The 23,360-nt window shown below is 50.3% G+C and overlaps 7 protein-coding genes across 7 annotated transcripts; 3 read left to right on the top strand and 4 right to left on the bottom strand.

Annotated features, from left to right (window-relative positions):
- Nucleotides 1–2,348: 2,348 nt before the first annotated feature.
- Nucleotides 2,349–4,673, bottom strand: A1O9_00546 (uncharacterized protein; the record flags this gene model as incomplete). The annotated part of the gene is made up of 1 exon (XM_013409709.1): nt 2,349–4,673. One exon carries the CDS (start codon nt 4,671–4,673, stop codon nt 2,349–2,351), a length of 2,325 nt encoding a protein of 774 aa, XP_013265163.1.
- A 1,527-nt stretch (nt 4,674–6,200) lies between these two features.
- A1O9_00547 (uncharacterized protein) lies at nt 6,201–8,832 on the bottom strand (the record flags this gene model as incomplete). Its single annotated transcript, XM_013409710.1, has 6 exons — nt 6,201–6,297; nt 6,346–6,472; nt 6,523–6,757; nt 6,830–8,350; nt 8,406–8,501; nt 8,563–8,832. 6 exons carry the CDS (start codon nt 8,830–8,832, stop codon nt 6,201–6,203), a joined length of 2,346 nt encoding a protein of 781 aa, XP_013265164.1.
- A 3,604-nt stretch (nt 8,833–12,436) lies between these two features.
- A1O9_00548 (uncharacterized protein) lies at nt 12,437–13,609 on the top strand (the record flags this gene model as incomplete). Its single annotated transcript, XM_013409711.1, has 2 exons — nt 12,437–12,517; nt 12,614–13,609. 2 exons carry the CDS (start codon nt 12,437–12,439, stop codon nt 13,607–13,609), a joined length of 1,077 nt encoding a protein of 358 aa, XP_013265165.1.
- A 2,853-nt stretch (nt 13,610–16,462) lies between these two features.
- Nucleotides 16,463–17,677, bottom strand: A1O9_00549 (uncharacterized protein; the record flags this gene model as incomplete). The annotated part of the gene is made up of 1 exon (XM_013409712.1): nt 16,463–17,677. One exon carries the CDS (start codon nt 17,675–17,677, stop codon nt 16,463–16,465), a length of 1,215 nt encoding a protein of 404 aa, XP_013265166.1.
- Nucleotides 17,678–18,284: 607 nt separating this feature from the next.
- A1O9_00550 (uncharacterized protein) lies at nt 18,285–18,695 on the top strand (the record flags this gene model as incomplete). Its single annotated transcript, XM_013409713.1, has 1 exon — nt 18,285–18,695. One exon carries the CDS (start codon nt 18,285–18,287, stop codon nt 18,693–18,695), a length of 411 nt encoding a protein of 136 aa, XP_013265167.1.
- Nucleotides 18,696–19,366: 671 nt separating this feature from the next.
- A1O9_00551 (uncharacterized protein) lies at nt 19,367–20,071 on the top strand (the record flags this gene model as incomplete). The annotated part of the gene is made up of 1 exon (XM_013409714.1): nt 19,367–20,071. The coding sequence occupies one exon, from the start codon at nt 19,367–19,369 to the stop codon at nt 20,069–20,071; it is 705 nt and encodes a 234-aa protein (XP_013265168.1).
- Nucleotides 20,072–20,414: 343 nt separating this feature from the next.
- On the bottom strand, nt 20,415–23,213 carry A1O9_00552 (uncharacterized protein; the record flags this gene model as incomplete). The annotated part of the gene is made up of 3 exons (XM_013409715.1): nt 20,415–20,473; nt 20,535–22,785; nt 22,836–23,213. The coding sequence occupies 3 exons, from the start codon at nt 23,211–23,213 to the stop codon at nt 20,415–20,417; spliced, it is 2,688 nt and encodes an 895-aa protein (XP_013265169.1).
- Between the last annotated feature and the right edge of the window lie 147 nt (nt 23,214–23,360).

The raw sequence follows: 23,360 nt of genomic DNA on the forward strand, positions 1-23,360 counted from the left end.
TCCACACCTGACCTGAGAACAGAGTTCAAATTAGTCAACGTAATTGCCAATGGCACGAGAGGCGAATGCATTGTTCAGAAGGTCCAGGTCGACCTGTGGCTTGAAAACTCAATCCTTCCCTGTGAACGCCACAATATGTGCGCCACATTTTTTGCGCCGCAACGTGACCTTCCATGTTATTTCCTGCCCGGGACATGGTCACCACTCGACATGATGAAGATGTGGGTTGCCCCTCTGTGGCTTCAATGTAACGAGCCACAGGAACAGTTCCGCTTGAGCCGAAGAAAACGGCAGCAAGAACTCGATGTGGAGACCATGCGCCTCACACCGCGCTGATCCTTGCAGTCTTCAGAACTTTGGCACCAAGAGAGTAACGTAAGTTCATCTGCACCACTCTTGGGAGGACTGAAAGGGAACAAATAGGCCGCGCATGATTGGGAAAAAACAACCCGGATACGAGAGGAACACGCAAGAAAAATACAATTCTTTGAATATCCCATCGTTCAGGTCGAAGGGGAACTCGATTGCTGGACCCGAATCCGAAGCGCATGACTGTTCTCAAACATCTTGTGGAGCACTAGCCTTCGGTCAAATTGAAATGAACGAGCGAAGAAAGAACGTTCAAGCACACGAAGCGCATTGGCAAAGGATCAAGTCACATCGTGCGGAGAATGCGTAAATCCCATCATCCCTACTCTTACCAATAACGACAAACGATGAGACCCGACCCTGCTATGCTACTTCTGGCGCGCCTTGAATCCCTATCACAAGAGGATGAGGTACCACCCCCTTCAAAAAAAGGTCCTTCTCACGAGGTACTGGTTCTTGAATGATTGAACGATTGAACGATACCGGCGGAGCCGAAACAAATAGTGTAGTGATGGGAGGGGGCATCGAAGCTCCAGCCCATTGCTTGTGATCCTGAGTTCTCGACCTGGCTCCAACCTAACTCTCCCGTATCAAGGTCCAGAAGGACGAACACAGCATAGAACTTTTGGCAAGAGTATAGGGCCTGCTGGTAACCGCAACAATCCATGTACATTCGATATTGCCACCTGGATAGCGTGTTCATCACCTCCTTCTCCAATCTCGAGTGAGTCTGCCCGACCGTCCCACTTCTCATGAAATCTATATAGCAATGAGAACGGCGTCGTCTCGTCTTCCAGAGCCGTTTTCGAAAGGAGCCACGAGTCACGAGCCAGGACATACATAGGTCATACCAGAAGAACTCGAAGCAGAAAAAAGCCTCGTCCTTCGAGAACCCATGCTCTTGCTGTCACATACCATCCCCCTATCTCTTTGCCCGCACAGCCAACTAGGGCGGTGTGAACCCAATGAATCAAGATGTTCTCCTCTCCTCCTGCCCTGCCCCCACACAGGTGCTGCATCTTCCCGAGAATCTACATGTCTCAATGCGTAGCATCAAATGCTCAACGCCTTGCTGCACAATAGTGACAACAAGTCGCTCCAACCTCCAAAGTTGGGCGACTCTTACGCCCGCGCTGAACAACCCGAAAGACAAAATAAGTAAAAGGCAAAGCTGCCGATTCTCATACGGTGATGCTTACACAAATACTCTTGGGCAGCTTCAATGCGAGAATTCAGGGCCGTTTTGGAGAGGGACGCTGGGACATTGGGAACATCGACAGACGTTTGCCAGCCTGCTACCTCATACCTCACAGCCGTTGTTTCTTTCTGGGCCCTAGACGCATAAGTCTAGGCACGAGCACGTATAGTTTATCGACAAGACAGCAGCCGCGCACGAAAATATCGCAAGCTTTGTTTCTAATCGCTTAGATTATCTGTTCGATCTAGACCCCCTGGCGGTGTGACGGTGTCCGTCAAAGCTCGGGAGTCGGGATCCGCGTCCACGAGGAGCTTGGTTCGTCAAGAGCGAACATGTCGCATGTAATGCATCTAGAGCCGTATACAATAGTATAAAGTACAATACCTGCGTCGCACACACTGTTCACGATGCACAAATCACGCTCGATCGGTCGATCATCGAGGGTACAATATTTATCGCTACAGCCATCGCGCGTTCCTGTTGGATTCAATATATCTGTCCTGTGGACCCCTTATCCACTCGCTGGCGGCGCTGGATGCAACAACCAGCCCATGGACAGTCAAAACCGCAACCTGGATGCTCCGTGTATTTCCCGTACTTTTTTTTGGTTGCGAATGAACTGGACAGCTCTGATTCTGTACAATCTCTGTTAGCTGTCTCAACGCCTCTGGTACCGAGAAGCAATGTTGACTCGAGGTTCTCTCATCGCTCTTCATCCCTATATCTCCGACCGATTCGGGCTTGCACACGAGCTCAGAGCTCTCTCGTTTTCAGTATAAGATCAAGGCCGACTATCCATGTCCATGAGGTCTTCACTCGCGGCGCGAAGAACCTGAGATAGTATCGGAAGTCGCCAGGTTCCCAGACCATCGATCAGATCAGCGAAGTGCGAGAAGATCCTCCTGGCAGTTACATGACCTCCAGGATGGTAATCGCCGGATATGCGAGGAGTTCCTCCAGCTGCTATGAACTCCAGTGCTTTTGCCGACACTCCTATGGGAGATGATGATTCTCCTCGTGGATGCTGCGCGTCTTTGGCAAGACCGGCAGTCTCGATTGCTTGCCAGTCAAACCTGCTGATTAAGTCAATGTCACATTCTCTGGTCGCTGATTCAGAAGGAACATTGAGGTAGTAGAGTCCCATGACGAGACCTGCCCAAAACGCCCCGCAAACAGTATGCAAAGTTACGGACTCCCTGATTCTTCGGTGGAATAATGTCGCAAATATCTCTCCAGCGTGGAGACACGCCCTCCGTGCTGTTGGTGACATGGCCCATGATTTGATATCTTCAAGCGCAAAATTGGCAGCTCCATCGCCTGCAAATCTCAGCGCCGTTGCCATATTCTGACAATTCGCAGCGAGCATGAGGCATGTGAGATGCCATGATACTGCGTCGTTGATGTTCAAACCATCTGACGACCTGATGCAATAGGGAGACAAGCTCAAGGTTAGTCTAACAAGGTCTCTTTCGCTCAGTGTTTCGCATGCCTGCCAGGGATGAATTCGGGTATCAAGCTGTACCACGAACCTCAATGTGTGAAAACTATGGTAGGTCTCCCATAGTGATGACTGCAAAAGTGTAAGAAATCCTCGCGCAGTCTGCACGCTCCAGTCGTCACCAGTGGTCGCACACGAACTGAGGCTAATTGTATCCCTGTGCTTCGGGGTTTCTCCCTGCACCAGAGTCAACCATTCAGAGCTTGTCTCCGTCCAAAACACGTCGTCGGCACTAGGCGATATGATACTGACATCGTCAGTTAGAACAAGTGGCCTTCGTCCATATAAGGCTGAGAAGGACAAGTTTAGATCTATAAGAGCGTTTGCGAGTCTCCTCGCAGATTCAATGCGGGACCATTTAAGCCATCGATCTTGAACGTCGTCCGTATATGTGATGCTTTCATGATTTGATTGAGGCACCCGGACGGAGAAGATCCCAGCATTACGTGCCGTCAACAACACAGTTGTCACAAAGAACACAGTTCTGCAACCTTCTTCATTGCCCTGGTGCTGCAACAGGATAGCCATGTTGGATAACACTGTGGCCGCAGACATGGTTGCCAGCCAGCTTGCATCTTGGAATCCGACTGTACACTCCTTTTCTAATTGTCTCAGAACCATGGAGAGCAGGGTTGGAAGGAGGTTTCGCACATAAGATACTGCACCTTTTGTTCCCAAAGTATTAAAACCTGTCAAAACCAGTGACAGGAGCAGGCAAGTCGGAGCTGTTCTAGCACTAAATGTAGCATGGTGGATGATCGGGATCGTTGGATCGCATTTTGCGAAATAGACATCCAGAGCAATGTCCAGGAGACCCGCAGGGGGCATGTCACCCTGAGAAGAAGTAGTGCTGACAGAGGAGAAGCTCTTGTAATTTGGGCCGGTTGCCTGCTGAGGAAGTAGCTGGCTGAAACGCTGGTGCGTTCTAATGGCATCTTTCAACCGTGCTCTGGTGTCTTCGTCAAACCTTCGACGCTGAAGAAAGGTTTCCCTGCACGGAACGGAATTTGTAGAAGGCTCATTCTCCGTGCCATCTCCTGGTAGAGCCATCCACACACTCGATTGGGGCTGACCTCCGCGTAAGTGCCATTGCCGACGAGCTCTAGGAAATGAAGCAGTGAAATTGTTGGAAATGGGGCTGGGTGAATTGAAAATACTTGTGATTGGGTGCGTGCTTGATCTGCTGGTTTCGAGTGTCTGAATAGTCTGAAGGGGGCTCCTACTCCCTGGAGTCCAACCATCTAGGACCTGCTCGGATTGTGGTACAGAAAACGGATTGACGGAGATCGAATCTGTGCCTGGGAGCAAGGAAGGACACCATGAATGCAGGAAATTGTCCTGGTCAAAGTCGGATATTGAAAAATCACCGAGCCAGTGGTCAAATGAGTCGTATGGCGTATTAGCTCTATAGCGCTGCTCATCGAGCAGTGGATCATGGCGATTAATACTAGCATTGATAGGTCCAAGAACGGTCTCATTGATGAGAGAAGCCTCAGGTTCTCCTGAAGGGGGTTCTGCCGTTCCGTGAGGCTGAGTATCGCTCATAGAGCCCGTGATGACAGCAGTCGCCGCGTGTGAGTTGGATGTGACATTTGTTCCGGCAGGCATCTTGCCTTGTCCTCTGTGGCACAATTCATCATTGAGTGGTGATTGTGAAGGCGCATTGCTTTCAAGTATTGAAGGATTGTCTTGAGGCGGAAAGCTTGGTGGGATGCTACCATCGCTGCCACTCACCGAGCCATGCAGGCCACGGCGTCTTTTGTGAGGAGTATAATGTTCCCAGCCGACGTCGTTCTGATGGCCCTTGACATGCCTGTTTAGGACATCCCTGGCCGCTCGCGCGTCAGACATCAATCCACTTGACGAGCTTTCGAGTCTTACCTTCTACCGTACACCTTGAGACAAACTCCACACTGGTAAGGCTTTTCGTTTGTATCTAAGTGTCCATTGTGAGTTGTCACATACGCGGCAGCGATACTGAATTCAGGAGAGGCTTACGTGATCGCTCATGTCGGCGGAGATGTTCTGTTTTGCTAAACACCCTATCGCATGTCTTGCATTGTTTGTTTGTCATTCTTGAGCGGAGGTTTCTGGGAACACCGAGGTATACGTCAGCCAACTAATGACCTCCCGCATATGAATTTCGACGTTCAAGTAGATTGAGGAGATCCCAACTGAAAGTCGCTGTTTCAAGATCGATCGAAAAGAGCTCATGACATCAACTGCGGGGAAGCCTGATGCATTATTTTACCTCCCGTATGTAGATATGTACAGGAAGGTGCGTCTACCACCTAGCCAAGTGTTTCCTTGTATTTTTGACGTACGTCAGTGGCATTGGACTCGTGTCTGGGGCTGCCGGGGCTTGCTCCATTTGTAAGGGCCAAATCAATCTTAATCTGCGAAGCTTACAGTACAACGCTTCCAGCTTGCCAGTACGGAGTAAAGCATTGAATGACACTTGAATCATGTTACTGGCAATGTGGGGCCGACTGCTGGAAGCCTCCTCAGTTCCCAAATAGGGGGCGTCTTATGTGGGGCTCCACGGAGACGTAACGGATGCTGGAGTTGCGATTACCGTCGACTGCCATACCTATGACCCAACCGTATTCTTGCCATGGCATGCTTTCAACAAGTTCAGAAGGAATGTAGGACTGGACTTTTGATGGTTAGCATTATCTCTCATTGACTATCTGCCGTCTTCCAACAACCCATCACCAAGATTCTGTGTCGTCGTCAATCAAAGTCGGTCGGACTGCGTGTACGCTTCGTACCTGGGGCTATAATGCATACAGCCGAATGGGTGCGATATATTTACATTCCTTTCTCGCTTGTGCTGAAGACGATAATCCGAGTGTATAATGTGAAACACCCTATTTTCCACATTGAGGAGGTACCTGTTCCCTCAATACCCATTGCCATATCGTATGCTTGGCCATTAGCTGCCCCCCAGTGGCAGGTGAAATTAAGCCCTCTATAAGGCTGAACGTGATCTGCGACCAGAGGGTTGCACGTCCCACGTCATGGGCGCTTTTCGTGTAGAACTGTCGAAACTCTTCATGCCTCAATTGTGAAGATCACTTCCGATCCATGTACATTAAGTCGATATCCGTTGCCCCATTCGATAATGCAAAATAATTATCGTGTAATTATGATCTGAAACCCGTCTATCCAGGCCGCTGACGTGCCTGATATTCCGGCAAGGCTATACCCCCTGGGAGCCATCAAAGTGTGCCTGGATAAGAATTAGCCTAAACACCGGAGACACCGCTGTGACACTTACCCAGAACCTCCGGTGGGGTTCCCAAAAACTCCAGACCGCCGCCCAGCGCTCGTCAAAATATCGATGCCATCAAGCCAGAGCCCAGCCCGTACATAAAAACCGAGGATTGTCTCTCCACGACGAGTGTCTGACAACGTTGGTCAATATAGCGCCACTGAAACTGTGAGAAGATCCTACCAAGCAAAAACTCATCGCCCCCCGGCTTGCCACCTCGTTTGCCAAACAATTGACTATGGCCATCCTCGTAACAAAATTCGATCCCGTCAAGAGCGTAACCATGGTATACTTTGACTGACGTCAAGAGTTTTGATTGGAGAAAGGTACTCTCCAGAATCAGATCCTCCGGCGTACTTCCTTCGAGCTGCGAAAACCCCAGCTTTTTACTTTTGAAACCAAGGCGTGAGTCAAGTGACTTGCTTAGTCCCAGGACATTATTGACTGCATTCATCGTGAGCCCTTCGTCTCGTTTGGGTGCTAGTCGGACAGCCGGAAGGGTGATGACATTTTTCCTGGAAAGAATATCTTCAAGGTCCTCGATTTTCTCACTTCTGGAGCTACCACAGAAGACTTGTAGTGTGACCTTGGCCTTTCTTTTGTCCTCGGGCAACCGGCCTCGTAACTCGCTTTCTGTCAGAGTCACCTGCCTAGGGATGTTATTATTTCTAGGGTCGCTGCTCGTAAAATCGATCCAGTGACGGCATAAATCGTCTCCTTCTGTCCATATTTCGACAAATGACACTCCAGTGGGTGCCGAAATAATGAGCCGTCCATTATCGATTGGGAAGTATTGGATGCTGTCGTCCTGAGAGAGTGGCTCGTCACTTGGAAGCTTGAAGCAAGGATGGTGTCTGAATCGGAGAACATCCAGTCGATGCCAGGCACACTCGTCTTCTTGCCGGCAAATCTTGAGACCTTGAGATTGTGTTCTTGTTGCGTATGGTTCTCGAACGAGGAAGGTCCGGTTGAGACGGACATAGTCCCTAAGCATCACTCCGCTTTCTTGGTGAGGGCAGCCGAACAAATGCCCAACTTCATGCATATGCGCACCAATACCAATATTGGCTGCTTCCCAACTGCTGCCAGATTCGTTGCAATCATTGGCCACATATTTCGTGTCGGTCCTGGTGCAGTCCACAAATGCAGGGACGACCTCTTCAATACACGCTGGGTAGCTCTGAAGGGCATGTGAGCCGAAAATGGCTAAAGCAAGATCATCGCCAGTCCCGCCCAGTGCAGCGTGGCCCGTGATAGTGCCGGCTTCTGGGTCCCAGTGAGAGTCCAAGAGGAGGCATGCTACGTATTGCTTCTGCCCGGGCTTCACGTTGAAATGTTTTTTGACTGCTTCCGCAGCGATTGAATAAAGTTCACCCTTCTTGGAAGCAGGTCCGTGTTGTTGTGCAAACTCCAAGTCTCGTAACTCGGCAGTAGTCTTGTCCGATCGTACTACATGAACTCTTGTTTCATTCCTCATTCGCCCCGATTCCCAGTCACGCAAAGAAAGAGTGCCGGTCTGCCATTCCTCGTCGAATCGGAAACACCTTCGGCCGAATTTGTTTCGGTACATTTGTTCGGCGGTAAACGTTTGCCATAGATGTGCGGCCATTCGGAACTTGCGAACTGCCATGCTAAGATCGTTGCCTTCGTTTTGGATCCTTTGTGGGACGGCATCGTATGTGCAGGGAGAATCCTTGCCTGCCAGTATTACTAACTGCAGCGGAGGCGCACTACTTAGGGGGAGGTAGTTCAACATGATGTAGGATGAATGCAATGTAGGGTTGGACCCGTTGGGTGCTGAGCTTAGCTTCGGGGATGCAAAATCAAATCGAAGTCTGTTCCATCCAGGTGACAGAAAGACCAAGGCCTTGAAATAAGAATCGGAAACAGGCCAATTCGTTGGCGGGAATGACTGGCCATCCTTGTCGTGGTGCACTGTCAAGTTACCGTCTAACAACCTGGACTGAGGCTCGCCGATTTCTCCATTTATGAGCAAGACTTTGTGATAGACCTGGACAAGTGTCAGTGACCCACATCTCTTTCTGGAAGGGTTCAGGAGCCCGTACCACTGAGTTGTCAAGTATAGATGTAATTTTGGGGGCATAAGCGGAGGTGGGAAGTGGACTTCGCATAGTGAGGTTCGAACCGGAGGGTGACAGAGTCTTTGTGTACGCTGTCAGTATTTCTGGCTTCAACTCTCTACAATCGGGCTAGAGGTCTCACCATCATGCTGTTCCGATTGGAATTGGGGACTGTCACATTGGGACGTTGCGGGATTGGGGGAGGAGCGTCACCGTTGCTCTTTGCTGCAGCAACGACGTTGGATGCTGAGCCATTGGCATGGTATGTTGAGGGAGGAGTGGCACTTCCTTGAGCAGAATTGAGGGTGGATGATGATTTTGCCGTTGGGACTGTGCTGCTGGACCCGGTAGACGAATCCGAGGTACGAAAACTAGCTCTTGATCGTCTGCGCAATTCTTTGAAGAAGGGCATGATGGAGGAAAGACTGTTTTCACGGAGTCCACGAGCGTCCCATCGAGGTGGGATATTATGAGAACTCAAGGTCGAGGGTGCGACCTGGGTGTCGCAATCTAGAGGGCAGAGGGTTGCGAGCACATGCGTGTGCAAGGGAGCTTTTTCCGATACGTTGACAAGGGTGCACAACAGCAGATATGCAGGTATTGGAGAGGGCGAAACGAGCGACAGTGAGGTGGTTTAATTTGTAGAAGCGACTGGGTGAGACAAGGAAGTCGACGATCAACAGCATCAACAGTTCAATGCAAGAAACATTGACGGGTTTTGCCAATGGCCTATGCAAACTCCACTTGCGGCAGCTGCGGTAGGGAGGTGGGAGGCGGGTATCGGGCAAGAGCGATGGCAGCCAAAAACTGGGCCGTGCAGCAAGAAGCAGGAGCAGTGGCAGTTAGCGAGGCTACCACCTAGGTAGGCACCGTAGATAGTCTAGTCCTACTAAGTGAATTCTCTCACACACACAGATACCAGATACCTAGATCAGGTGGTGAAGGGCAGAACCAGTGACGGTTTTCTTCTGTTCTGGTTGGTCTGCTCCATAGGTAAGATCAGTAGCAGGATGCAAACTTCCCTTCAGATAGTTGGCATGCTGCAGCACAGATGTGTCATTCGTCAGTCCCCTGGCGGCAGCAAGCCGCATCATCTAGCAACGGCAGACTGCTTGGCATTAGATATTGCGAGATAGCGGGCAGTCAAGACCGACTCCAGGGAAGAGTCCTCCGTATCATGCTGATGTCAAGTTATAGGGTGGAGATAGGGAGAGAGTGATGACGAGGATAGCAGAAGCGCCAGTTGCTAGTAGTACGTACTAAGCTCCAGAGAGTTACATTGCACGGGAAACAGCCCCGGGTAAAGCACAGGGTAGAGTGGGCTTTGTGCATGTGGTTGAGAGAGGAATGCCATGACTTGGCCATTCTCTGGATTGGATTCGCGTTGGGAGAGACAGCCGGTTCTGGTGGACCCGACCATGGTTTTGGCGAGAGAAATGACGTTTGGGGCGCCGTAGGCGACCGTGTGGTTCCAGCGGCGGTTGAAAATGGACATTTAATTGGTGTGGGCGGTCGCAGTGGGATTTCTAGATAGATATCCGCACGGCAAAAGAGATAAGCCTTTAATTATCGCTTCCCATCAGTCTACTGTACAAGTGTTTCACGTCAGACCAGATTTATGCCGGAACTGACAATGAAAACACAGTCACGTGGCCTTAATTAATGCTCCACTGGTAGAGCGAAAATCAGAGGACTCGATCCAAAATTTCGGCGTGTCTGACGGACTAAATTATCTTCCTCACGTTTTCCTTGACACAAAACTTGATTCTCCTACAGTCCTCTACCACCCCAGCATTATGGATACTGCGAGGTCGGCGTTTGTGTCACAATCCTCCGTCTCCAGAACCATTGTAGATAGGTATCATAGTCGGTGTATGGAGTACGGAGTCCTTGATGCCTCGCACTCCGTACTCGACACTCCCCTGATGCCATTCAGCGCGGCCTCTACATAGCAAATTGCAGATGTCATGCATTCTGCCCTTCTCGTTTCCACCTCGACTTGTCTATGCCAAACGAAAGTTGTACGGCGTACGGAGTATCATACATACCGGAAACAAGAACTTACAAACAGTAGCATTATCTTGGCCTACTCATACATTTCCATTGTGGAAACACACGTGCAACGGAGAAGACATCACGTGAGGGGATACAAATGAAGTCCCAGCGGTTTCACCTGCGAGGGCAAGTTGAACTGATGCCAAGAATGGACGGCGTACTCGTCCACCCAACATTGGATACGGGATTTCACTCAGCAGTGAGGCCCTGGGTACCTAGGTAGATGGCTCTGCCAGCATTGACAAACATGGACATCGGAAGGCCAGGGAAGTAGTTAGGTTCTGAAGGTACGAAGTACACAAAGGAGTGCCCATGGTGTTTAGGGTGGAAGTTCAAAGGATGTGGGGGAAACCCAAATGCTGGGACCAATATCAATAAACCTTCTGCCGGTGCTTCTGCAAGTATACTTCCCGCTGGGCAGGGAGTCGGCAATTCGCACGGGTTACTTTGCTATCCATCAAAGGCTGATTGGCTGATGATTCACTATGCGAGAAGGCCTCCGGAAGAAAGCTTAATACCGAGATTGTAGTCCTCGTACTTTTTGAGACAGCGTCCACCGGTGAACAAACGAACAGGGATCCCGACTTGCTGGCAAAAGGCCTGCGGTCTAAAAATGCCCAGTAGGGTTAGGTGGCCAGGTTGCATAGCGGATTGTGTTCCTGAGCTCTACCCAGGAGTGCTACGCCTGTTAGGGCAGGCCGTCGTGAGCATTTCCTCAACCCCGGACCCATTGAAAGTATATATTGCATGGACAAAACTTAACATCTCAGTGAGAGATCTAGACGAGCAAAGAAATAATCATGAGATTTGGCTGAATTACAGTCGGTACATGTTCTCGATGGCCGCCACGGTAGCCCGATAGGCGAGAAAAGAGCGGTCCGTTCTTCGGAGGAGGCTGGTGGATTGAGCAGGCGCCAGATCGGTGACAATGCAGGTTGACGATCAGAGAGATTCAGGAGGAGAAACGCTCAACTGACGGCGTTACTGGGTGATGGATTAACGTGGGTTTGAAAGGGATTCAGCCGTCAAGAGGTCTGTGGTTGGAGCAAGTCGACGGGGTGCATGCGACCAATGCAGCGGCCAATCTCCAAAGGCCAGTGAGTGGTGATTCTGGTGACTTGAGGAGCAGATCGACCGGTCAGCAATCCGTGTCTGGGGGGCAGTCAGTCAGTGCAATTGGCCTTGACATGAGACTCCAGCCACGGCTTGGCCCTAAAGTGGGCCGAGGGAGCCTACCACAACTACGTACTACTACATACTACTAACCTGAAAGTTCCAGGTTGGCAGTTGGGCGGAAACCGTCAATGTGTGGAAGCAGGAGGACCCCAGGCTCGTAGAACCAACACCTAAACCAACACCTAAACCACCACCTAGCATGCCCAAGATGCACCCTAAGCGACAACGACGACCACCCCCACCTGTCGCCCGCCAAACTGTGTGCCAAACATGCATCCTAAGTCCAAGCAAGTCTAGTAGTGTAAGTTGCACTACTAGCCTCCCCTCGGCCTCTGGCAAACTGCCACTTCCACTGCCACTCGCATTCACTCGCAGGCTTTTGACTCTCTACTTGCCATCACAGTTCACTGCTTTACTGCCTTTCCCTTACTTCCCTACTCTTTAATCTACATCTACCTTTACTATCCACTACTGCTTAAACACACACCCTCAGCAATTCACCATGTCGTCTGGCTAAATTCCTTATCAAGTGCCACGAAACGCCGTAGCACCACCCGTTGCCCTGTTCAGGGAGCCCGCCCCACGCCCTGGATCCAGCTTGCCAGGTATCCATACGCCGTCCGAGTGACAAGCTCTGGTCTTCCTGGGCCAGTCCGTCGTGCGCTTTGACGTCCCGGGGCAACACCACATATTTGACACATCCTTCCGTACTTTCTCTCCTTCTTAATATCTGTTCTCGACAGGCCGTTCCCTAAATGTTGGTCTCGCACAGTATTTGCACCAACATGGCTTCCCAGCAGCAGCGGCATCCCTTTGCTGCAGCTCAGGTGGCCGAGAAAGTCATGAGGAGAGTTGAAATTGCAAAGGTACGAACCCGTCTTATTGAGTAGCCCACCTTGCCAATTCTTCTGGGCTTTTGCACCTCACATTCAGAACTAACCTGGAAATTTCCCCTTTTGCAGGTTGCTCGGAATCTTCAAGACTGCCTAGCTTTTGCAAGCTTCAAGGCCCAAAACGGCTGGCAAGATCGAACCCTCTCGACCATCGAGCCCGAGTTCACTGAAAAGTTGAAGAGAAAAAGACCATTTCTGGATGACGATCTTGCATCCGATGGCTCCTCTGGGTCCGACGACGACTTTGTCCCCACCTCATCCATCGCAAGTAACCGCTTCTCGAAGCCTGCAAGTACCACATTCAAAGTCCCTGGCCCTCCCTTCGGCTCGAGGAAAAGAGTCCGGGCCAATTCCATTGGCCTTGAAAGACCTTCCGACACCATGACATGGAAGCAAGACTACCGTCTGTCACAATCCTCGCCGGTACTAGGCCGCTCACAGTCTATCCAAGAGCGTGAGCCCTTCCAAGCAGACACGCCTACACTTCCTCACTCTGCACACGACGATTCTCCTATGTTTGATGTTCACTCCGACGACGACGACCATCCCATGCCGTCCTTTGCAAACGAACCGTCCAGCAGTATTCTATCCTCATCTCCTCCTCGAACTCCTCCGCCTACGAAGCGTTTGCTCAATGCCAATCCTAAACAAGCTGGAGCTGACCTTCTTCTTTACCTTGCGAACTCGCCATCTCGCTCCCCAGCTATAAATCTTCATCAGCCTCTGATGGACCCCCCCTCCACCCCCCCTTCTCAACATACTCACCTACCTTCATCAGTCATGACCACGCCGGGAACTAGTCTTGGATTATTCAATGGTGCTCTACAGACTCCGGGACAGAACTTCAATTTGGCCGACTTTTGCAATGTAACTCCTTCTCCTGGCCCCGCTCAATGGGGTGGACGGACCCCAAAACTTGCAAAGACCCCTAGTCGATTTGCACGAAGGTCTTTGAACTTTGACACACTACAGCCACCATCTGGTAGCCCAACACTACAACGGAAAGCACCATCGAATCATGGTCTCGCTTTGCAACTTGGAGATGAACTCATTCCACGCTCGTAACCTTTCCATTCAGTCCTATAAAGTCCATATCTTGTCGTTCGATCGATAAAAACTCGTTACGATAAACCAACACCAAAAGGCACACCAAAGCTGTGCCTACGACCTGCTCGAAATATCACGAATAGCATACAAACAAGTTTCTTTTTCTTTTTTTTCTCTTGCAACGAATGCATGCAACGATCAACACGGAGTACGTTTGTTTCGACCTAGCAAAATCAGAAGACTGGAGACCGGGACGGGGGCGCTGGTAAGAAGGCATTTCAGCATGTTTGGTTGCCCTTTTCGTCGTCAAAAGACATCAACCGATTCATCTCACTCAATTGTCTACTTGGAGCTGGTTTCCAACAAGGACTGGAGGGCAAAGAAGGTACCAAAAAGGCAAGGGATGGATATCTGGAGGTCTGCCTGGTCAACGCCAGATGTGGTAGGTATCTTTGTCTCCCAAGCTGTTTGAAACAGCAACATGATTGTTGCTTCACACTCTCGCAAGGACTCGGGTCTATCTCGAGTGTTGCATCCGTTAATTGTTTGTCAACATCAGTAAGAAGTAGCTCAGTTAGCAAGTCCAAAGGGCACGTAGTTAGTTCAAAATCCCAAATGATTAAGTAGTATACAATCTTCGTTCTGTGCAGCGTCCTTTTTGCAGATGCACTGGGTTCAGACTACGAATCTCGACATTAACCCTCGGTGAACTAGACAATGAGTCTTCTTACATCAAGATTTGGTGTAATCCAGCAAAGACAGCCGCTTTGACATCCAGCCTCACGGCTCCAATCCATTCTTGTGTCCAGCTTTCTCGACTATCCTCAACGACATAGATTATCCACGCTCAACAGCTTCTAGCCGCACCACTCTCTCCTGCTAGTCCAGGCTTACGTTTGACCTCGGCGAGGGAGGTGAGCGACTCCTCCTTGGTGTTGCAAATACTGCATACGAACGGGGACAAAAGGGTAGCAAGCCAACGTTAGTGTCGGCTTTGAGTGCGATTTTACGGCCTGATCCCCACGAGGCGTTGTTAAGCTTCCGTGCAACTCCGGGTTTCTTTGTCGGAGCCAGAGGCGCAGTGACGATCCGTATTGCGACTATCACTACTTTAACCCACGAGAGATTTGAAGAATGACACCACCTGCATAAGTGGAGAGTCTTGGAAGGCGACGATCTATCTGCCTGTCGTCTCAAGCGTCCAGTTCAGCTGCCGCGCGAGTAGTCTGTACTCCGTACGCGAGGTTTTCTTTGCTATGAACCTCGTGTTCAAGGTCGATATCCACTCGCCATGCTACTGGCCACGCCATGGACAGCGTAGTGAAGCCAAGTGACCGAATGGCATCCACTGCCCAGTGTTGGCCAGCCAGCCGGCCAGCCAGAGAGCGGAAGTGTTTGCAGCTTAGCTTGCACCCAAGGCTGTTTGCGTTTCGCTCGTGCCGACCATGCGTGCCTTTCAATGCATGCACTTTGACGTACACCTACAGCTAAGCCTGCATAGCGAGTTGCAGAAGGACCTACTCGTACCTAGCCTGTCCTTCCACCAGTTCCGCTCACTGACTCGTACAACGCCGCAGCAGCAGCAGTAGGAGTGTCTGCCGCCTCAATCCAAGGCCAGTACTCGCGTCCAGTGCAGGTGACCAACTGCAGGTCAGATTACGCATCAAGCACGCCCCTCGAAGCCCCCCGCGCCGCCCCCCCCCCCAAAAACATATCCTTATGAGTAGGTTGCAGTGTGTGTGTGCTGTCCCTTTGTTGGTACGAAGCACAGCGCCGGGACCATGATTTTTGGCGAATTCTTAGCTCATCCCGCTTAACTTGCTTTGCTGCGTGCTGGCCGTATATCCGTACAATAATAGCAATATCACGCGATCGGTCGCCATCACTGCATGCTAGCCAAGATTAGTTTTGCCAACGTGTCCCGGGCCTTGTATCCGGATCAACTTCAATAGTTCGAAGTTCAGCCCGTTACGAGCGACGTGGTACGTAGGATTAGATGCCGGGGTGGGATCGCTATTGCTAATCAGGTCGACGATCCTAAAGCTACTGCTACATATGGGTGCTCGGTTACCCTCCATCAGCTTACAGATCAGGATAGTGGCGCGCATCATCTCATCCGTTGTCCATCATCAGCTGTGCTGTAGCTAGTGTGGCGGCCTAAGCGAAAAAGCTCACAGGCGGTTGGATGCGAAACCCCAAGGGCTTCGGAGACGGAGCCGCCGATCACGTACACAACACATCAGCTTCAGATTGCGAATCCCTTGATCGGTCACTGATGAATCTGAGGAGGGAATAGCAGTGACCTAAGTTATGGTGATGTTCATCATGGGTGTAATCCAACTCTACGAGCTCGAAATCGCTGGAGTACACAACCAGGGAGGCCGAACGTTGGTCGTTGCTCAATTCCAAAAAAAAAAAAAAATTTGTTTTCACATAACGCGTGTGGACGCGACTTAGCGTGACGCGCTAGTTGGCCAAGGAGCCGGGGAATCCTGGGCGAATTTGTCCGATCTTGGAGAGGAGAGTGGGTCCCCGCCCATGGATTGGGGAACATGCACGGACCGCTATAATTGACAGCCACTGTCCGTTGGAATTGGACGGGAATTATGATAAGATGGCTCTGGAGACTAGAGTCGTCCATGACGAAGTGAAACTGCAAGTGCTTGGGCTCCATGTTGCGGGGACAGGTATCAGGGCATTCCAAACAGATGGTGGAGATTCGTTTTTCGTGGAACAGCCGCCATTTCCCCGAAATCCCAAATGCCCGTCGGATGGGAGTGCTTCTGCACCAGTGCGGCACCATTGATGTCCGTTGCCTTCTCACCACGGCATGGTTGTCGAGTAACGACCAGCTTGAAGAACTCCCGATCATCATTTCCTGGCCACCCTTTCCTCCCACTGCACACCGACCCATTCCTCTCTGAAAGACACCTTACCAGCCTCGCCACAGTTGTTCACACAGGTCCCGAGAATAATGGTTCCCCACTCCATGCCTTCTTCTAGATCCATAGCCTCGTCTTTCTCGAGTTGGTAGATTAGTCCTGGTACAAGCTGCAGTTCAAAGGCTCTCTGAGATCCACATTTTTCGCATCGAGGCATGCCTCTGACGGCCCCGGATTTTCCATGCGGAACGACGAACCGAGATGCTACATTATCCGTCCCCGAATAGAGTAATGGCTCACCTTTGAACTCGTAACGCAAGACTTGTTCGGGATTTTGCGCTACCCGGTCTGAAAACTTTTGAAACGTCTTATCCAGCGACGACTCAAAGGTGTCTTTCTCAAGAGTACCGCCACCACCGTCTTCTGTATCGTACTGTACATTAGATGCTTCGGCATTGGCATTTGTAGTATCCTCTTTCTCCAGCTCTTCAGGGTATGCATCTAGATAATAGGAGGTGAAAGGAGGAGGAAAGGCGGAGCTTTCTGGCCATCGTTCTATCGTGCTGTCCTTCGTACCCTCCGGTTGAGACTCCATGCCAATTTTCAATTTACTAGTGAAGGATTCAACAGGCGGTTGTGGCTCATCGATCGGTCTTTGAGGAGGCTTTGCTGCCAGCGTTGAGGGTGAGCCAACTGATGCGAATGGGTTTGCAGGACCTGGCTGCGTTCCCGCACCGGCTAAGGAAAATGGATTGGCTGCATTCGATGTTGGAAGAGGGCTCGTTCCTCCGAATAATGCGGTTCCGAGATCTTGTTGTGGCTTCTCCTTTTGTGGCTCCTTAGGTTTCTTCTCTTTTCTATCCCTCACTTCACGCTTCTTCACTTCTCGAAAGGCTCTGATACTACCAAACTTCTTGGAGCATGTCTTCTTTCTGCAGCAAAGAAGATGTAGCCGTCGTTCATCATGGGGAAAGAATTGTAGCAAGTCTGCATTGAGCTGAAGCAATAGCGACATGTAGCCATTGCAGACTTTACATTTGGCAAGAGCAGCTGGTGGAGGGTTTTGGGTGTCTAGCCAGGTGGAGTGGCCTCCAAGGTGACTGATATCGTCGCCTGTAGATTCGGTGGCAGCATAGCCGAGAGTGACATCCGTGGTGGAATAGTCCTCAGCATTATCGGACGAGTCGCTGTCGTAGTCTGGCATGGCTATCAGGCACAGAAGATAAATCAAAATCGCATCTGTCAAGTTTCTTTTCACCTTATCGGCCCGCAGGCATCGGATAAAAATTGATACGACCCAAAATCATGTGGCTATCGGGAAATATCAGCCTTACTATAAACAGCTAGATCAATTTGTTTATTCCCCCCTGCCTCAATTGCTCTTCCCTCTTCCCCACAGTTTCCTGTTTCTCCTCTTCTTTCCGTCTATCTTCCGTTGACTCGCTGTCCTTTACCGTATTTGTCAACCGTTCTCTACCATCACTCCACCAGGTTCAAGATACGGATACAGGGTACCTTGCGATGCATTCTGCACTCCGCACTTAGCAATTAATGTCCGCATCCACTCCCATGTGTTGACAAGGTAAGAAGGACAGCAATATCTGTACTCCTTACTCACCTTCCTCCACAACTCCCGCGCGGGGAACCATGTCAGTGAGAGGATCATATTGCTCGGCGTTGTGCACCAAATCCATCATTCAGACTTGTGATTTAAGGCGTCCGTTCCTCCGGGGGTAAGTGCTGACGCTCAGCTGTACACTACGTCCACTTGACTTTGAATCGACCAAAGCCTCAGGGCATCACGCACCCCCATGGCCTCACACAAAGCATCCAGCGTCACTATTGACGAATATCATCTTCCTAAAGGCAGCAAACTGTTGGCGACCATAGTCATGACCGGCTTGATGACTATCTCGGCCAGACGAAAATTCATCGAGCCTCGTTCTCTCCTCCACGATCAAATCCTTGCCAGAGGGGGAGCAAAGACCATTAAATACTCGAAACCTGTTCAAGCTTTTCTCTTCTATTTCCTCTTTGGATCCCATTCGATTGAAGCAGTCTACTTCGCACTGACAAAGCTGAAGCAACACAATGTCAAAGCGTTCAGTATTGTTTGGCTCAAGTGGGTAGTTACCATCTTTCTTGGCGGTAGTATCGTCGCCGGGAAGCACTTCGATGAGGTGGTTGAGCAAAAGGAAATCAAGGCTATGAAGGAGATCTAATTACTTGGCAATGATGGGATGTGGGAGAATTCTTTGTTGTGTGAAGGTTCTGTTCTTCCATGTCTCTGGCGGTACGAACATCAAGTTGTGTGGGCGAAGGAACCCGCTACTGTTGGAAGCTATCTTTGAGGCAAAAGCAGTCTAACTAGCAATTGTTCAAATGCGGATGCATCGTCGAGTAATCATTACCATTGAACCAATCTTTCAGCTCCTCCTATTTCCAAAATAGACTTACGTTCTGCTTTATGGCTGACTTGCAGCCAGGAGGAGACTTGATGGATGGCTTCAAGTTGACCCATTCATTCTCGTCTACTGATTTGATGATCATAATGGTAGGTCACAGGCATCAATACACTGCCTGGGATGCCCGTTTATCGGCAATTAGCCTGTCAAGTCTCTGCGAGGCTATACTTGTCAAAGCAGTCTTCTAGAACCCTTCTCTTGCATGTATTGCCAAGGCTTTCCAGCTCAACCCCTTCTCTTCTATGGCCTGATTTGATACCTACCTCAAACTGTATCCCACCAGGTAGTGTTGACAAACAAACAGTTCAGGCTTGGACGAGGTCAAGTGAGGGCATCTGCGCCTTTGTTCGTATAGTCGGAGTTACTGTTTACACACAGACACATTCAAATTCTATTTTCGGGGTACCTCTACTTGGCTGCTCGTACACATGACGTTCCCAGCGGCTCCATACGAGCAGGAATCAGCTTTCCTCCAGCTCCCCACTGAGACTCGTTTACACATTTACTCATACATTCTACCTAGGAAGACACTCGACATTGACCTGTGCACCATCCAGCGACCAACACAAAACTACTTTCCGAGCATCAGGCGGCACCGGGCCAGCATTGGCAAGCTGTCACCGATCTCCAGCCTTGTCTCACAGGTCCTCGAGTTGGAGAACATCACTCGACGCAATGGGCTGCACCTTTTGAGCGTGAGTCGACGCACGCGCGACGAGTTGAGACCATTACTGTCGGCCCTACTCGTCCGCTTCCACTGTCCCAAGTGCTTCGAGGACCTGCTGGCCAACCTGTCGCACGGGCTTGGTGTCGGCGTCGCCTCGTGGATGCGGCACGTGGAGATCCGCTTCGACTGCGGCAACGGCTTGTTTGTCCCTGGCACTCGCCATGCACCACATTACAGCCGCGGCGGCACCCCCAGCTTGGCGCGCTTCATGGCTAGCGAGGCAATGCAGGCTGTCCAGCGCAGTGCCTGGCTTTACTACGGCCGTTTGGATTTAATGGGACGGGAGAAATGGAAGCTCATGCGTGCGGAGACGAAGGATTCGTCCGATTCCGCCGTGCAGTTCTCGCTAGGCCAGCCCCAAGAATCTCATCGAGGGTGGATCATCAGCGGTTGGTTTGATATCTGACAAGAAGTGTCAATGAAGCACGCAGAGACGGATGAGGATCAGTTGAGACAAGAGAACATGAATTCACGAATTAATGACATATTTCGGGTAGGCAGGGTACTGCGCTGCTGCAATCTTCAACGTTTTTTTGAGCATCTTGATGCTTCAGGCTGGATCCCATCTGTGGTGCAAAGTAGGATTGATTCCAACAGTGTACCCTTACTCCTAGCAATCTAACAGTAAAATCTCTTCGAGTTGATTTTTAGGATGAAGACCTGGCACCGCTCACAACTATATCCCGGCCAATGGGTGGTATGTTATATCCACTCTCAATTTTGCCACCAAACCCCAATACCTCAAATCATTAGAAAGTGAACTGCATCAACCCTGGGTTCAGCACAAGAGGGAGCAGAGCATGCGAGGCTACTCATCGCCAATGAAATCAGTCGCCGTAGTCAAACACAAACTATCAAGGGTTACTTACCAACAACAGTCGCCAAAGGCCAGATGGCTGTGAAGAAGTTGATCTGGAAATCATAAGGTACAAGGTCACCGAGGGGCCCGACACCGGCAAGCACAATCATACCCAAGCTTATGACCGTACAGAAGAGGAAGGTCACACGAAATTTCCTCATGATGAAAGGTATTTCTTTGAAGAAGCTTGTATCCGTGGCCTCTTTGCTTGTCGCGCCCCACGTCATGTCCACGCTGAAAAGGTGACTAAGGATTGCTTGAGAAACATGCAGACTGATGCCGCCTAGAAATACTGTCAACAGTGGGATCCAGCGGAAATTTTCCCACATGGCCGAGAGCAAATTTGATTCCTCGATGCGGTAACGCAGGACGGCAAGTGCGAAGTTTCCCAAAGCGGTAAACACCAGAATAATGGCAAAGTAGATTTTGAAACTGTCGATATAGTAATGATCAAGCCAGCCATTGTACCAGCCGATGATGCAGTAATTGAGCAGTGTCAGGATCCATGCTGAGCCAATGGCGTAATATGTGCCGATATAGGCCATAATGGTAAGTTTCGATGGCAGGGGCATGCCGCTCATGATGAACTTGCGAAACAAAGGCGTGAATGGACCTTTGGTCGGCCATTTGACGAGTGGGTGGAATAATAGTTCGCTACATCCGTAAGCGTACTTTTCCCACCGGGCAAGTTCGTCGTATACAGTCAAAGATACGCCTTCTTTGAAACCTTGACCTGCATACGCAGCAAGGCGAAGGGTATACCCGCTAGTTTGTAGACGAAGGGCCATGTCGAAGTCTTCTGATACTGTGGATTCAGACCAATACTTCTCTTTCACAATGCCATCATTGACGTCCACTTCAAGATATGCGACATCTTGTACAGCACTCCAGCGCAAGAACGCATTATGTCCGACAAAGGGTGCGACATCTCCGTTCGACACCGCGTATTGGATGGCAGTGTAGACAAGATTTGTGAAGAAGGTAATACCCTTCTCAAACCAGCTGTCGGTAACATTCATCACTCCGGAGGGGAACTGGATGATTGCAACTTGAGGTGATGCTTCCATCTCGCTCACAGCGTCCAAGAGGCAATCTACTGGAACTCGGGTATCAGAATCAATAAGTAAGATATAGTCACCAACTCGGACATTCCCACCTGCCCATGTGAGCCCCTTGTCAACGTCAATAATATTTCCCTGGGCTCTCCAGTAGATATATTGTTCTTTCTCTCGATCCCAATCATCGGAACGGTCGGTCTCAGCCATGATGTCTTCGATGCGATTGCTGACGGAGAGCGCGTAGTTCATGTTAGATGCCTTTTTGAATTTCCCAGTCCGAACGTATCGTTTACTGGGGTCTGTCGGCCAAGGCTGAAGATGTCCCGGCCTCGCCACCCAGCCAATGTTATGTTCATCGTAGTACTGACGCCTTTCAAGTGCCTCTTCAGCACTTATCAACTGCATGCCATCATCGTTAACAAAGATGTTGGCTGAACCGCCTTGCATTTCGTATGTTGAGATTGCATCCTTGATAGATTTGATAGTCGGATCAATCACGGCCCAGAGTCCTTCTTTGTAGACTGGGCACTGGATGGTAACGTGCGGCAGGATGCCCGTGGTGGGTAGACGACGAGGTGGCTGGCCAGAATAGAATCGAGTGTTTTTATTCATCTGACTGATTGGTCCGACAACTTGAGCAATACAACCAGCAATAGATTGCATGAAGAACAACGCTAACCAACACTGCAAAGGCACGACTGCGATAAATGCCAACCGCAGCCATGACTTGTCAACCTTGATCTCGATCACGATCTCACGCCAACCACTACCAATGGCAGAGACAAGGAGGATGAGAGTGACAGCTGCAAGGATTGCCTGAATGAGAACGACCCTGCGTGGTGACTGGACAGCATTTCCGTCCTCGAGATGGACACCGTTTTGGAGATTGACATCTACCTGCCTAGGCGTTGCACTCGTGGGCGTGCAAGACTCATCTCCCTCAGGGTATTCCTTCCATATCATCTGGATGAGTTGATCTTCAATGTTCTGCACTCTTTGTAGAATGTGGTTCGGATCATCGTCCCAGACGACCAAAGTTGCCGAGTTCTGGATGAAAGCGGCAAACTGGTGGTTCTGACAATATGGTAGGTGCGAGATATCAGGGAGAACCTGTAGTCGGAGGCTGGACTTCAGGGGCACGAAAGATATATTATTATCCTTGAGAAAAAGTTGGATGATTCGTGTATTTACCGTCATTGCGCACTTCTAACAGTAAGCGAAGGTGAGCTGTGCAGGATAAGATAATCACTTACTTTCACATTGAGTTGAAGCACAGCGTCAAAGAACCCCTCTGTATTTGATCGCAGGTCTTCAGGGCAACAGGTATAGTCGCCTTTTGCCCTCTTCAACATAACACCCTCTTCCTCTGCATTTGTTGACCACATCTTCTCGACTTGTTGATGGTGAAGCCAGTTGCACATGATATCCATCTTGAGATCTCGAAGCTCAGGAACAGAATTATTCCGAAAATCCCCATCAGGATATATCCAGGATCGTCCAGTTGAAAACAGCCAGGCGGATCCTGGAGCCAGTGGAGCCTGCGAAGAGGTGGCGGAGCTTGTTTGTACATCAGACCCTCGTGTTGTTGGCCGGCTGGGTGGCAGGGATGAGGTGGACGACGTTGAAGGCATCGTTCGTGGGAAGAACGCCGCTCGAGGTACAAACAGGCTCTCTTACTCGGTGAAGTTTTCGCCAATTCCAAAGGGTGTGAAATGGACAGCTACAGTAGATCTAGTGGACATGTATAAAGATGACATGGAGAACCCAAAGCTTCATTG

Source organism: Exophiala aquamarina, assembly GCF_000709125.1.
Source record: "Exophiala aquamarina CBS 119918 chromosome Unknown aczIA-supercont1.1, whole genome shotgun sequence".
Lineage (NCBI taxonomy): Eukaryota > Fungi > Ascomycota > Eurotiomycetes > Chaetothyriales > Herpotrichiellaceae > Exophiala > Exophiala aquamarina.